Source organism: Triturus cristatus, chromosome 5_1, assembly GCF_964204655.1.
Source record: "Triturus cristatus chromosome 5_1, aTriCri1.1, whole genome shotgun sequence".
In the NCBI taxonomy this organism is placed as follows: domain Eukaryota; kingdom Metazoa; phylum Chordata; class Amphibia; order Caudata; family Salamandridae; genus Triturus; species Triturus cristatus.
The window spans coordinates 184,039,448-184,055,328 of record NC_140587.1 but is presented as its reverse complement, the minus strand read 5'-3'; the positions used below and the strand labels follow the sequence as shown (position 1 = coordinate 184,055,328).

The window sequence follows — 15,881 nt, the reverse complement described above, 5'->3', positions numbered from 1 at the left end:
ACTCAATAGTACTCATTTTATCGACCTCTGAAAGATGAGAGGCTGAGCGGACCTGCTGGGATTTGATCATGTGACCATGAGGTCAAACGCAAGCCCGTACAGTGGATGCATTAGTCCACTAAGACACCAGACCCACCTGGTTGAGTGTTAATGACAACAATATTAATTTCTAGCCTACATCTCAGAAGCTTGGGGGGGGGGCGCTAGAGAGCCGGCGACAAGATGGCTGTACTCTCGTGAGGCTCTGGAAGCCCGGGATCACTATTCGGCAGAATCCTGCGTTATATGGCGGCGTAACCATGCCAAATTTATAGCCAGGCTCAAGCAAGTTACTGTGAAGCTGATGCGGCGACCAAAATCCAACTGGAGCAGCCCTACATAGTCTATCGCCTTGCGGAATCGATGTGGGAAGGCAATCCCCGCTGACTGTGTCGCTGGGCACAGGGGGCTGCCATCCGCAACGCACGGCTGGAGAGGGCGACCCGCTTCCTGAGACTGGGAGCTGTCACCGGAGGGTGCGACCGGACAAGGTGAGCCCGGGTAGGAGCTGCGGTGGTGGTGGGCGATATCCCTGCTCGATCTCCCTGGTGCTGCTGGCTGCTGCCGGGGAGACGCGCGGCCCGATCCTGCGGGACTCTGCTGCAGAGATGGTGCCCCCCCCCCCCTCCAAGGCCATTAGGGGCACAAGGAAGCGCCGGCGAAGGTTCGGCTGGGACGCACTTGGCGGTGGGTGCGGAGCGGCCTGCTCGGCCTGAAATGGTGACGCTCTATGGCAGACGGCAGCACAGGAGGCCGTGAATCTGGGGCCCAGAGCTGATTTTGAGATAACCGCCCGAGACACCCCCACGCAGTGGTGGATGAGGATCCCTGCTGACGCTGTGCTCGCCTTCTGATGAGAGGTGAGGCTACACTGCTGCAGTAGGAGCTGGGGCCAGAGAAATACCAGGGGCACTGTAAAACCTGTGAAGAGCTGCGATAGGGAGGATCCGATGAGCGATCAGTGCCTGCTGTCCACTACTGCAACCTAGGGCCAAGAGAAATGTGCACTGAGAACCAGTAGCCTGCGGAAGTGAATACTATGAGGGCGCAGTGGGGCCTGGAGGTCAGTGCTGTTGGACAAATATAGAACGGAGGGCGACCAAAATGCCAGTTACATCCCTGCCTCCCCTGCAGTGTATACAGTGCCAGCCAAAATCATACAGAAGTGTGTAACATGGGCCCCACGGTATGCAAACAGGCAAAATTGCAGTTTACGGCGTCTAAAACTGTATCTAACGCTGCTGAAGACACAGACTCACAACGGGAAAGACTGCGTCACGGTGCTGAGACTGTCAAGAGACAAGCAAGAGCTGGAGCACGAAGGGAACGGACTCTCCATATATCCAGACTTCACTATGGCAGTGCAGGAAGCACGAAAGAAGTTCCTACCAGTCAAGCGTAGGCTCCAACAAGCCAATATACAATATTCAATGCTCTACCCTGCCAGGCTGCGTGTCCCATACTGTGGGAAGATACACATCTTCAATACCCCGCAACAAACCCAGGACTTCCACAAATCTGTTGCACGGCGGACGCCTGCATCCCGAGATGAAGATCCTGGTTCCAGAAGGTTATCCCCAGCTCCTGAGGAGGACTACAGATGGTTGTTGTATGAAAGACATGCGCCTCCACACCTATTAAGACTACGCAGCTAACTTATAATGGGCCTTCCAGAGCCTCGCGCATGGCCGCATTGGAATAGTCATCAATAACCCCCGATTAAACTTGCGTAGACGCTGCTGTTGGGATCAGGGAGCCCTCCACTTAACAATGATTTCCCGGGCACCCTCGCACTTGCGAGGAGCAAAGCCAGTCCCTCTGGTGCCTTTCCCTTGTGGGAATTCCCAGAATAATGCATTCCATTGATCCAAATCTTCCTTTCTTCCTTTCTTTTTAGACTAAGGCTCTTCAAGCCATATCCCTATCTATATATCCTTATTTTCACATCTTACAGTTCTCTCTGTTGGTTATCTTCTATATGTTCTGTCAATACCCCTTTTTGAAACAAACCCTAATGCTGATTGTTTGTGGGATTTCTGGGTGGGTTGCTATCCGCCTGCAGGATTGGGCCGTGGGTGTGGGTGGAGGAAGGGATGGGAACTTTATCGTTATATACAGCAACATGGCACGTCAAAACCTTCAAAGTATGCAGATGCGCATACACATAAGGCATCCTTTAACCCCTTCGCTGCTGCGGACATTCCGCTGCAGCGCTGGGGGGGGCAGGGGGGCAGCGCGGTGGGCCTGTGCTCATGACGGAGCCGCTCCGTCATGAGCCACAGTTGAGCTGTGCTCATGACGGAACGGTTCCGTCATGACTCCGCCCATTTGCGTTGTCGCCCCGCACAGGCGGGGAAACAGCGCCGCGCAGGCGGAGCGGCCGCCAACAGGATTGTCATGACGGAACCGTTCCGTCATGAGCACACGCCAACCGTGGCTCATGACGGAACGGTTCCGTCATGAGCGGGGAAGGGGTTAAATGCACAGCATGACGGATTCCATGAAACCTTCCTGTCCTAAGGGCACTAAATTAGCTACTGCTATGACTAGACCTATTGCAGACCTCACTTATACCTTCCTGACATGGAATGTGTAGAGGGCTCCAAGACCCCCGCAAGCGCAGGCAAATCCTAGGCTACCTAGACAGGCACTAAGTGCAGGTGGCAATGTTGCAGGAGATGCACCTAGACCCTCGAACAACACCCAGCTTTGGTAAGAAGTGGGCTGTGCATAGTTGTTTCTCATCCTACTCGACATATGCTAGGGACACAGCCATCCTAGATAAGGCTTGTGTGAAGTACTTCCCGATTGGGACTTTTCAAGATCCACAAGGCAGATAAAGTGTGATGTGGGGCAGACTGGTAGATCACTCAGCAATGTTAGTAAACTGTTATGCCCCCAACGTTGACGATGCCACCTATTTTGACAAACTCTGGGGACTCATTCTGGAGATAGGCTCCACCTACACTATATGAGGAGGATATTTTATTATGGCACTGGACCCAAAGGCTGAGCGTTCACATGCAATCCCTTCCTCACATCCACAAGCAAATAAATACACTCAGCACACTCCAGCTGGTCCCGCATAGATTTTTGGCTGCTCTCGAAAAAGGCTGAGTTTGTGGTTCCGATAGGCGACACATCTGGCACTCACGCTCTCGGATCACTCCCCTGTGCTAATGAGATTGGCTCCGCCAGGTAACGAATCTCCATATCGCTCCTGGAGGCTCCAACCCACAGCATTATTAGATAGCTCCTTCTGCAAAGAAATACATCAGGAAATCCTTGAATTTCTCCCCAGTAATATAGACAGTGTCTCATCACTTGCTTGCGTATTGGGAAAGTTTCAAGGTCACTATGTGGGGCCTCTGTATAGCAAAGGGCGGGGGGATCCATTGCGCCATTCGAGGGACCTTGCGCAGATTAGAGGGAGATATTAAAAAAGCGGAGGATTACCTGGCTACTGCCCCTACCCCTCAGCGGAGGGCACCCCTAAAAGAGCTGGTAATTGAATACACAGACGAGGCAGAGCGTGAATCTAAGTTTCTCTCTAAATACCATACAGCTAGGACATATGGAGAGGGTGAATGCCCCGGAAAGGCCCTAACTGAAGTAACTCGAAAACCCAGATTTGCTAATCAGATACTTGAAATAATAGACAACGATGGCACTAGACATACTGACTTGCGCAAGATCCTCAGTATTTCTGCAGACTACTACACGCCACGTTATGGCACACACAGAAGGAATCCACCTGATATCGCTTCCTACTTGGAAGACACTGCCCTCAGGTGGATCTGTGATTCCAGCAGAGAATTTCTTGCCGCTGACATCAAAGAAGACAAAATTTGAGCTGCCATAATGGGCCTGCGCTCTGGCAAAGCCCCATGCCCTGTCGGGCTCCCTGCAGACTTCTGAAAATGCTACATTGATCAGATATTCTCCATCCTTAGACATGTCTATGAAGAGGCCAGGGATATTGGAGTCCTCCCCATGACCATGTGGCAAGCCATGATCATCTCCTTGCTCAAGCCGGGCAAGGACTCCACCCCATGTGAGGCCTATAGACCCTTGTCACTGATTAATTTTGACACCAAGATACTGGCTAAGGTCATTGCAAATATACTGACATTGTTGATGGAGGGGCTGGTACTGCTAGATCAGTCAGGATTCATACTTGGGAAGGCGACTGCCCATAATTTGCGGACCATATTTGCGCTACGGCACGATATTGATCCTGGGATCTCGGCGGCCGGGATTTTTTTAGATGCCACAAAAGCCATTGATTCACTGGAATGGGACTACATGCATGTTCACAATAATGGGCAGAATGGGCCTCCCCAAATCCTTTTTTGCGTGGATAAGACTACTCTATTCTCAGCCGGAGGCCATTGCACAGATTAATGGCCTATGTTCCACTCCGTTCCCTATCTCGGGAGGCACCCGTAAGGGGTGTCCTCTCTCTCCGCTACTATTTTCCTTGGCCATAGAACCTCTTGCGGCCAAACTTTGCCAACACCATATGCAGAAGGCCGACATTGGAGTGATGGCCCTCCTGGTTAGGGTGAAAATAAGATTTATGAAGCTAGTCTGCAACAATATTACATAATACACAGTAATGGAGAAATGGCTGTACCTGTTGTGATGCAAACGTGATTGGCGGGATTCTGTGCTCATTTGTTTCCGCACGCAAATGTGTTCCTTCGCTCTGATGTAGATACCATTCTTAGCATGACATTCAGATGTATTTAAGCCTATTGAACATGCTATGCTCCTATGTGCTGTATAGTTCTATGTTTTGCTAAATGTAATTGAAAAAATCAATAATAAAATTTAAAAAAATAAAATGTAAATATCTCAGAAGGAAAACAACCGTTTTATCTGTGGATTGCTGCAAACTAAAATCAGGTTCTGGAATATTCCAAGCTTCTTTTCTTAATTAATCTCTGCAATTAGAAGCAAAATAACTGAGAAAGGTCAGTTGAATACCTTCCATGTTAACCACTTCCGATATCAACTCAAAATCGGCAGCTAATAGCACATCGGGGCCCTCCCAGGGAGTATATACACATTAAACAGGAAAAATGGTTGCCTCATCGTTGAAAATAAAGCTTTCTTCTTAAACATAATTAATATTTTACTTGAACTCTTAAGACCATATTTAATAATATGGTCAAACCGCCTTTTGCATGCTTTCATGTGGAAAGACCATAACAACGGTCTCCAACCATTTCTGTAGGAAGAGCTACTTCTGATCAGTGGGAATCCTCATGAGCTATTGAAGTCCAAGCAACTCGCGCATTGTTGCCAGACACCCCTACACCAAGCTTCATTGACTTTAAGCTTAAGGTCCATAGAGCCAGATACTATGGTCTGAACAAAATAATTGACTAGGGGCACTTTGAAAGGGCTGCCATGTGAGTCAGTGAGAGGACAGTCTTTGGGGGTGCATGGACATGTGTGCGTATGAATGGGATATATTTGTACAGGTGACTGGGAGCCTGTGTGATATGTACTTGCAGTACAGGACTCACCTTTCGCCACATGTGGCACCGTTTCATGTATAACACAAACGTGCTGTCATCTTTTTTTTTAATGGGAGGAATTTAAAGTGCAGAAAAATGTTCTGCAAAAATGTTCATAATATGGAACATTTTTCTTCACTTTAAATTTCTCTCATCTTAAAAAAAGGCTGTATTTTTCAGTTATACTTATGTTACGGTGTCTTATGGCCACGGGAGCAGGAGGCCTGCTGTTTGTAAATGCAACACTTTGAAATGGGAGAAAATTTAAATGAAGAGTTAACTGAATCATTAAGGTAACTTTATATTTTACTTTTCTCCCATTTTAAAGTATTCAGAAACATCATTTTGCTCACAGCTCAATACTGAGTTAACAAGGAACGTTATTTAAGAGTTAAATACCCCAGTGCTTCAGTTGCTCACCTCTGTGCCCCAGTCTGCATCATAAATCCGTCTGAGCACTGCTTATTATCAGGCCCTGCTATCTGAGGCCTGATGATAATGTAAAGTAAATACAGCCTTCCTTTAACTTTAAAAAGAAAATATGACCTTGTGTTTAGATTATTATTTACAAATGAACTCTGGCCTGTGAGCGACTCTGAAGGTGTCTGGGAGCTACTAGTAGCTCATTGTCTATTGACTGGTTGGAGACACCTGGTAGCAGGACTGCTAATATTATAAAAGGTATTTATACTAATATCACCCCAAATCTATTTCTCTTGTTAACATAATATCAACAATGTTTATGAGAGTATGAACGGAAATTGACTTTTTTTCATTAGTTAGGCACACTGTGGAAATCTGAACTAATTTCTGTTAGCAAAAGCTGAAGCCATCTTGGTTGTGGCATCAATTTTGTTGGCTTTGTAATTCTCCCATCCTCTGCTGCTCGTCTTTTTCCCTGCCTGTGCTGTCTATTTTAGTTGACTTCCTGACTCAGCTAAAAGCAATATGTATGCTAAGAGTTTGTAGCTGCCAGAACACTTGGTCTCAGACTCAACAGACAATCTCTTACTGCTGCCATAAGCACTCCTGCTCTCCCTTCCACTTTGCTGACTAAGTGATCTCCCATCTGCCCATGTTTGTCCGTAGTTATTCCTGTGTATGCTTGTACCTTCTATTTATATCCACATGCTTACCAGTGCAGAAAAAGCTGTATATAAAGCTTGTGTTCTGTGACTTCAATGTACTACCTCAGGCAGCACTTGAGAGGGCTGTGTGGACGTGGTCCCACTCATGAGTGAAATAATAAACTTGTTATTTGAATTCCAGCTTCAGTGCCAATCTCTATTTTGTTGGTCTATGGATCCGTGGACAGAGAAGGGTAACCCCTGCACCGGTGTGCTACACTAAAAGGCACATTTCCACAACATTATATTCCAGGACTCTTTTGTCGGCTCGCTAAAATGTTATTCCACCATTCATTGTATTTTATTGACATTTAAGGTTGCAGAGAGCGAAGCCTATCGGACAGATTTCTATTTTCAGTGACCCTCAGATTCCCTCACTGTTGTAACTCACCATCTTTACTACTTTCCTTGATGAGTCTTCCTTCATATATTTTAATTTGGTTTTGGTAGGTACCTGTCTCAACAGCTTTTCCATACCTTCTCTCCATACTACAGATAACCTCTTCAACTTACTAATTTAATCAATATTTGTATGCAAACTATTGCCATTATTCATGATTCCATTTGTTATTTTCCATCCTAATTTATCTGACTTGACTCTGATTAGATAAATCTATTTATTTTGAAGAGCAGTGATATTAGCCATAATCAGTGCAGTTGTGGCAATTGCAATAAATTCCACTTTAGATTCCGTACAATATTTTCTTGATTGCTTCTTAAGTTAATGAACTACTTGCAGGTTACTAAACTTCAGATGCCTCAAACTCAGAATCAGAGAATATATCTCGAACAATCTATATTTACTTATAAGAGTTTCTACAAACAATTCTCTAATACCTAGTGCAAAAATGATGCTGGGTCTGGTAGCTTAGTGATCTAATGTGTCCACTATGGGCAGGCCCGGGTGGAGTCCTCATAGCCGCACCACGCGGAACTCCGCAAAAAGAAAACAAAACTATTTTGCGCTATGTGGAGTTCCACTAGTGGGCGGAGCTACAGTCTCCTCCTGTAGCATGTACTGCAGTAAGGATAAGAATAGCGAGAGTAGAGGAAACTGCTAATCTAGAGACACTTGGATCTCTGAATGTAATAGTGCACCGCTAATCTGGGACGCTTCTGTATGTCCTGCCCCAGGGATGCAGGCACTGCTGAGGGGAGGACGCTAGCCCATTCCAGATAAGTTATGAGGTTCTGTTGCAAGGACTCAGAGGAGGCTTGGGATCCTCCTTACCTTATCTGTCCATCGATGATGCGAGAAGGTCCCTTGGGTCAGGCTCCGACAGTGGCAGCCGTAGGAAGAGGCTCGTTCCCGTGTCCGCCCACCGGCAGCACTCACATTCTCTTCTTGCTGCTCTGCTTCACTCTAGCGGCAGCTCCTTATACTGAGTCCTCCACTGGAGGTGACATGACACAAGTGACATGGTGCGACCGGAAGTGGTTGTTCTCCAGCGAATTTCAGTTTCCTTGGCAACGGCAAGAAGCCAGCACTGTGGCCTACTGGGCGATTGAGCCTGGCCAGAACTTTGTGAGTGGTGGTGGTAAAAAACACCACTACATGGCGGATTCAGAGTTTTGCCAAACTCCGCGCAATAAAAGGAGGTGCAGAGTGGTAAAACTCCGCTAACCCCATCCACGGAGCAGAGTTTGACACTCACACTTAACTATAGGGGCTTGTGTTTAACCTCATCGTCACAGGTTTAAATACTAGCAGGTTCACTCAGCCTTTCCTGCTTATGAAGCCAATAAAATGAGTACCATTGAGTTGGGATAAAAATAAACATATATTATTCAGTGCCAAGATACCATTGGGTGTACTTGTGCTTTACAAATACACGTTATGTTATCTGCTAAATTAGCAGACTTTGAGAAAGATAACTGAGCTGATACATGATCTAAGATAAAAAGAAAAACCCCTATATTCAACGATATAACATGTTTGCGAAAGGATTTGATTTCAAAATTCCTCAAGGGCTCTCCCCCATCTGTATTCTTTGTGATGTATAGTATCTTGGCCTCTTCCTGTTCCATGCAAACAACAGATATAAGGTTTATTAAGAATTACCGTGTGAGTTATCATTCTTTAACTGTGATTTTTTTAATGTATTCAACTGCTTTTGTCTTGTGGGGTTATTTTCATCCAAAAATAATGTACAGGTCAAAAGTGGTGCGGGCTGTCTTATTTAATCAAGGTGATATGTTACCTGAAGTCACTCCGTGTAATGTTATCAGCAGTCAAAGACCATGTGAAGCAAGCAGTGGCTAGTGTCCAGAAATGGATTGGCTGACACATTATGATCCCTCTCAAGTGAATGTTGTTATGAAACTTTTAGTCTAGTCTTAGGATCAAAGTCCTCTGTGAGCTTCTAGTTGAAAGGATGTGAAGATTTGTCAAGGTGAAACCATTGGTCAGACCTGAAAGCCCTCTGCTTAGCTTCTTCAAATGGTTTGGAGGAAACAGAGAGGGGCACCAGCTGCCAAATATTGCAGTAGCCAGTTGAGTGTACATCCCGAGCCCACGCATGTTGTATCCTGAGTGGATGATAGATGTGACATCACCGTTTTGTCTTAAGCAAGTCAAATGTTTTTGTGGGAAAACTGAATGTTGACAGCTCCACAAACCACCAACCTTAAAAGAAATTTTAATAAAAACCATCTGCAAACCTTGAAGGGCCTCATTTTGGGTTTAAATGTAATGGAATATACTCAACTCGCTAGGAGAGGTGTCCTGTAGAGGATACCACTCTTGGAAATTCTGAATAGCCCTGTCTTTCTGAGCCCAAAAGTACCAGGCCCACAGATAAAATAATGCAGAGTTGCTCAGGTTGCATGGATTTCCTTCAAGAAGGTGGAGTAGTGAAACATTGCCCGGTAATGAGCACAGAACCAGAAATATCTGCAGAAAAGTGCAGAGTAAATTTGGTTTGGCAGATTATTCCCACCATGGCTCAATATCCTCTCTCCCACAATAGTAGTATCTCTGCACCCAAAAAGCATTGCATGGAATGAGGGCCTAAATGTTGAAGAATATCTATCTATGGAATCCTTTCTGAATTCAGTCCTTTTCTCAGAAATCCTAGGACAATCCATTGCCATCCAACTTTAAAATTAGGTTCCAAGTGCAAACAATAATTGTTTCTGTGCAAGGATAACACTGACTGAATCTGGCTAGAGGTGCTTTGTGTCTTTGACACCAATGCATTAGATACTGCTCGAAGGCCTTTCTGTGCTCATAAAAATCACTTTGATCTGTGGATCTACCATCATTAACTGGACTTCATCTTTATCTGCATAAGCAACAAACTGTGTGCCCCCTCCTGGGTAGCATACAGTTAAACCCACCCCCTGAGGAACTTTTTTGCGCTTGTGCCTGCATCAATGATACTTCAAAGGCAAAAAGGTAATGTATTCTGTACTTTTATGGGCCCACACCCCAAGCAAATGAATGAAGGCCCACTAAATAATACAAAGTGTATATCTGTGGAAACAGTATTTCAGAATGGGCAGCACATGTATCTGCATGTTCATAGTACAAGACTCTGGATGAAACTTAAGTAAACTTCTGCAACATCAAACTCACGTTAAGACATTTTACTTTAGCAGCAAGCAACAAAGTATTTGACAGGCCGGAAATGCACAAAAGAATACAGAACAGGGGTCCCTCACACAGTGCCAGGCATACTGATTGGCAAGCCAGGAGTAGCAGCTGCAACCTTTCGTGATCACAAATTCACATCTAAGAGGCTACATTCTAACTGCTTCCTGTGCGCTTTGAGATCCAGGCTTCAGGGATTAGCTTTGGTACTCCTGCTCAGCTTCATGTCACCTTTCAAGAATATTTTGTTCTAGGACCCCCAAGATGCATTGGACCATGACTCACACATGTTGAAGAAAGAGCAGTGGTGGCAATCTTATCTGACTCAATCTACCACAGATGGTAGCGCCACTATTTTGTCTCACGGCCACTGGAGGCAAAACCTTGTACTGATTAAATCTTCTATTTCTGACAGATGTTTCATGATTCCCACCCTGCCAGAATGGAATTAGAAGTTGACCTCTTTATTGAATTTCCTTGGGTTTTGGTTTGAAGTCTGGATAGGATTCTTCTGGGAGGCAAAGGTCTCCTTCAGTAAATGTCTCTTCAATTCTGTCTTCTATTAATTGAGGCAGAGTTGCTTTTTTCATGGGGTTGAGATTATTTACAGTCTAGGTCCTTGGATTTGATGGTCCCTCATGTTTCTTTCAGTTGATTCTTGCTTGTATAATATATTTTATTGTTTGCAGCGTTTATATCGCACATACTACTTTGTGTGGTGCTAAAGCACTTGCCTGCATGGGTAGCACACTACACCATGTAGGGGGTGTGGTGTGTTATCTATCGAAAGCCTGGTGTTCACTGCTCTGGTTGGTTGTAAAGCTTGAATTTAACTTGTAGGTATAGCAGTTCTTTATCTTGGGTGGCTCTGTGGACAATGCAGAATGCCTTGAACATTGCCCTTCTAGCTAGAGGTAGCCAATGGAGTGATTGCAGGACTGGAGTCATGCATTCTCTTGGATGAAGGCCGAAAAGAAGCATTGTGGCAGCATTTTGGATGAGTTGTATTTTGAGTTTGATGAATGTGGTTGTGCCAGTGTATAGTCTGTTGACATAGTCAACCTTGGAGATTGCAATTGTGCAGATGGCATGAAGTTTATGTTAGTGCACAAGTGATGAGAAGATGCTTGGTATTGTTTTTATTGGGCCGAAGGTACTCTTTACATGACATATCAAGAATAGGTCTGAATCTTTGGTTACCTCTGCGCTTCTAACGTCTCTTGATGTTGTTGGAGGGTCTTCAAGTTCTTTAGGCCATATAGAGGTAGGCCGGTTCCTTTGCCATTGTCCATCCATCATAATCTCGGTTTCTGATTTATATAGCCTTGAAGTAATCAAATCTTAAGGCACCACTCATACACCGAGTGACCAACATTTACAGATATTCTGGCCCTTTATCTTGACTTTTGTTTTTGAATCGATGGGAGACAGTCAGGTTTTTTCAGCGCTGTGGTAATGTGGTCTAATTTCTTCAGATTTTGGCTTAACCTAGGAAAGCCTAGAACATGATTTTGAATCCCCTTAAGTTTTGGATTCCTTCTTCGGTGCTTCTGCATACACCATATTAAAGCAGTGGAGCTAGGGCTGCAGCGAGTTTAATTCAGTACTTTGAAGGAGTGAGAGTACCTTTCTCAGCAACAGCTGAGAGCTGGCACTTTCATCACTGATTGAGATCTGTAGTGAAGAAGAGAAATTCTGGTCAAACAAGCTACTGGATTTTTTACCTTCTGATTTGGAGGAATAGTAAACAAAGTCTGGGCCTGATTCACAGAACTAACTTAAGACAAAATCCTAAACTTACTACCATTTTCGTATTCACAGAAGGCACTTACTCATTTTGGTATTCACAGAAGACACTTACTCACTTCGGTATTCACAGAAGTTAGGAGTCCTAACTTTAGGACTCCTAAATGCCTTCTGTGAATACCGAAAGTCTTAAAATTAGTTTTTTTCTCAGTTTAGGAGTCCTAAAGTTAGGACTCCTAACTTTACTTCTACTAAACTGAGAAAAATCCAAATTTTAAGGCTTTCGGTATTCACAGAAGGCATTTAGGAGTCCTAAAGTTAGGAGTCCTAACTTTACTACTACTAAATTGAGAAAAATCCTAATTTTAAGACTTTCGGTATTCACAGAAGGCATTTAGGAGTCCTAAAGTTAGGAGTCCTAACTTCTGTGAATACCGAAATGAGTAAGTGACTTCTGTGAATACCAAAATGAGTAAGTGCCTTCTGTGAATACCAAATTGGTAGTAAGTTTAGGATTTTGGCTTAAGTTAGTTCTGTGAATCGGGCCCTCAGTGTTTAATCTCGCCAGTGTGGTTCTCTGGAAAACCATTGTGTGTATAGTGGCGTCAGACGAGTGATTGATTGTAGAAGCCACAGGCTCAAAATGGACTTACAAGAATTGCTTCAGTTAATAACTATTTTTAGGTTTTGCCTGCACAGTGCTTGTGCTGTGCTTTTCAAATCTCTTGTGTTTAATATATCTTAAAAGGGGGCTCTTATCAGTTTTCATTGACAAATTAATGTGTTCATTCGCATTTGTGTGGAGCTTTTTGTTTTGATAACTTCCCCTGGCTGCATCCATTTACAATACTTCTAATAAAGCTGTTCACACTGTATAAGTCCCATTCACTGTTGAGATAAGATCTCTTCCCACAGAAAAGGCAGACAGCTTCTAACAGTATGCTGGAATGCTTGCTTTTTATTACTTAGCTGTGTAAAGCAGATGCTTTAGCCTTACAACGTTTGTGGCATTTCCTATTCATGCATTAGTACCTTTCTTTGCACTTCGGAGGGATTATCGGATTGATTTTTTAAACTAAATCTATGTGGTCATTATGATCAAATTCTATATGTTGTAATAAACATTGCTTGTTAAAAATAAAGTGAATATACAAGAGCTCTGCTATATTTTATTACTAAACAGGCAGCCACAAGTGCAGTTCCTTGCAGACGACAGGGTCATGATTTGAATGGTGCAGCAGCACCAGGACCACAAGTTCTCAGAACTCATCTGAACACATAATATTGCTAATACCTCAATTAATTCTATTATTTCCCTCTTTCATAAAATTTTCAAAATCATGCTATTACTTACCCGCACTCTACCACTAGTAACAGAACAATATATTTCCTTTTGTACATAAACAAGTCATAACACTTTAACAGACTTTCTGTAACTTGTATTGTACAACAGCTCAGCAAGCTACAACTTACAACAGAAAACATTACTAATCACATAGGAAAAATCTAATGAATTAACCAATGCTTGTTTTGAATGTGGTGATATTTATAGAGCACAAACATAGATAGACAGTAAAGGAGCGTTTCTTGATAATACGCTTGAGGAACAGTGAAATTTCTCTGATCATTTACAAGTTCTAATTTTCGTTCTCTTCCGTTTCAGCTAACATCATGTCCATCAAGCTGATGACGAAACGCTGCGCTGCCTCGTGCGTTAACGGCCATCAGAATTTGCTCGTTGCAAACACCACTGAAGAGTGCTGCACCACAGACCTGTGCAACGCCTACAGCATCGGCGACGGCAACACCATTGCTGGCTTCTCCTCCAGCGCTTCCAGCGTCAAAATCAGCTTTTTGGTGGAGGCTGCCTCGGTAGCGGTCATCGGCGTCCTGTTGAAGCTGGCGCTGTAATGTCTGACGAAAGAAGGATCATGACGCATCAAGGGCGGAGTCGGGGGAGGGGTCAGCGAAAAATCAGCTCAGCTCTGATTGCTTGGAACGGATACCTTCGAAATATGCTGCATCTGTCTTGTTTAATACTGAAGCTTTAAAATAGGGGTTATTTGTAGGGCCTTTCGGGACACATCTTGGTCTCGTAGATATGTAAAAGTTGTAGAAGCAGGATTTAAATCCTTTCTCATCCCCCAATTACCACTTGGCAATAAGTGAGTCCTACTCAGATTGTCCAGTGATTGGTAAATAGTGTGCCCTGTGCAATTTCTATTTTTGCTGCAGGATTTAGTGGAGTTTCCTAAGTTTTACATGACACAAAAATGTTTAATGAGTCTAACAACTGGGATTTCTGCCAATTTTGGACATGCTTTACCTGTATTTGCCCTGCTTGATCTCATATTGGTTTAAATTCAATCTGACACCAAGTGTAAGTTAGGCTCAGCTCTAAATTTATACTACTGCTATAAGGGGCACACAAAGTTTTTACCCCTTTTTAGTACTATCAGCATGGCCTAAAACAAGCCCTTTGGAAGTTGCTTACAATATGCATCCTTGCACCTTTTAAATAGTGTATATTCCAGTAGGACATGAAGAATAAAGGTTGGCATATGCTTTAACATTGCTCATAATTTGTTTTCTTTCTGTTTACCTCTTGGATGTAATTCAAACCAATAAAGATCTCCTCTGATGTAAGTTGTTGCTAGTGTACTTACTCTGTGCCCTCACTGCACACCACGCCTCTGACTGCTTTAGCGCCTTCCATGGATCTGAGATGCCAGCCTACTGTCTTTTTAATGTCAAAGTCATTGTACCTGACTTTCCAGCCTAAAACTGTTTGAAACATGGCACTCTTTTTGGCATTAAATTAGGTCAGTTTCAAATGTTAAAGTATTTATGGATATGGGCCAACAGAGTTGTACAAAATCAGAACTACTATAGTTTTCATCTGATTAGAAATGCTCAAAAGTTTCATAATTTTGTGAGATTTGCTAAAAAGGTTGGCTGGCGCTTGGTATAAGCCTGAGAGGTTTAGACTCAGGACAAAAAATCTAATCAGTTTCTTCAGTCATTCACAAGAAACTGAGGCCCAGATTTACTAAGTTTTTGCACAGGCGCAGAGAAGTGCAAAGCTGCACATGGTATTTGCTACCCAGCACAAAAGTGCTTTACACTAGAAAGATGCCCTTTTCTCAGCCCTCCGCCCCCAAGAAAAAAGTTTTGTGTCAAATGAGTGTTACTCAGACAGATGAGAGCAAAAAAATATAGGTTTAGGTTCAAATCCCAGGGGCAGATGTTAAAAAAATACAAGCCACGCAGCACAGCACCCAGAGAGGCTGCACTGCATTGCGTGACAGGGAGAGAGCAGGAGAGTGCCATATCTCCAGCGATATAGCTCATGCAATGTCCCCTTGGCGCTAAGTAATGCAAAGAAGTGCTTTGTGCTGTTTTTAGGGTACTTTCCAACACAAAACAAGATTTGCGCTGGAAAGTATATTCCCCCAAAAACATTTTGTGCTGGTTAGCATCACCTTTGTGACGCTAACCCAGCGCTAACTGTTTGTAAGTCTACCCACCAGTCTGGTAGCCAGACTGGGGTTTGTGTTAAAAAGGAATGCCTACTTGAAAAGACATAAACAAGAGGGAATGTAGTAATTTACACAAAAATACAAGGCATTGCATTTGTGCTGCAGACGACTGTGCAGAGCACACACCCAAGTGCGTTGGACTGTTCAGAGTTTGTCTCAGCATAGAAATCTGTACTGGAAGAGAATGCTTCCGGTGCAGACTTATGCTAAACGCCCACACTCACCCTTGCACCACAGTGCAATGATGTAAATCACGCAAAGGAGACTTGTTTGAATGCCAGTGAAGAGGATGGTAGCAGCAGCAAGCCAGTCC

At 44.0% G+C, this 15,881-nt stretch overlaps 1 protein-coding gene across 1 annotated transcript in view; it reads left to right on the top strand.

Annotated features, from left to right (window-relative positions):
- LOC146830616 (prostate stem cell antigen-like) overlaps positions 1–14,675 on the top strand; it is a 46,435-nt gene extending 31,760 nt beyond the window's left edge. Inside the window, exon 3 of the mRNA XM_085604805.1 lies at positions 13,693–14,675. Within this exon, the coding sequence (XP_085460931.1) occupies positions 13,693–13,940 (248 nt within the window). The 3' untranslated portion in view covers positions 13,941–14,675. The remainder of the gene's footprint in view (positions 1–13,692) is intronic.
- The last annotated feature ends 1,206 nt before the right edge of the window (positions 14,676–15,881 follow it).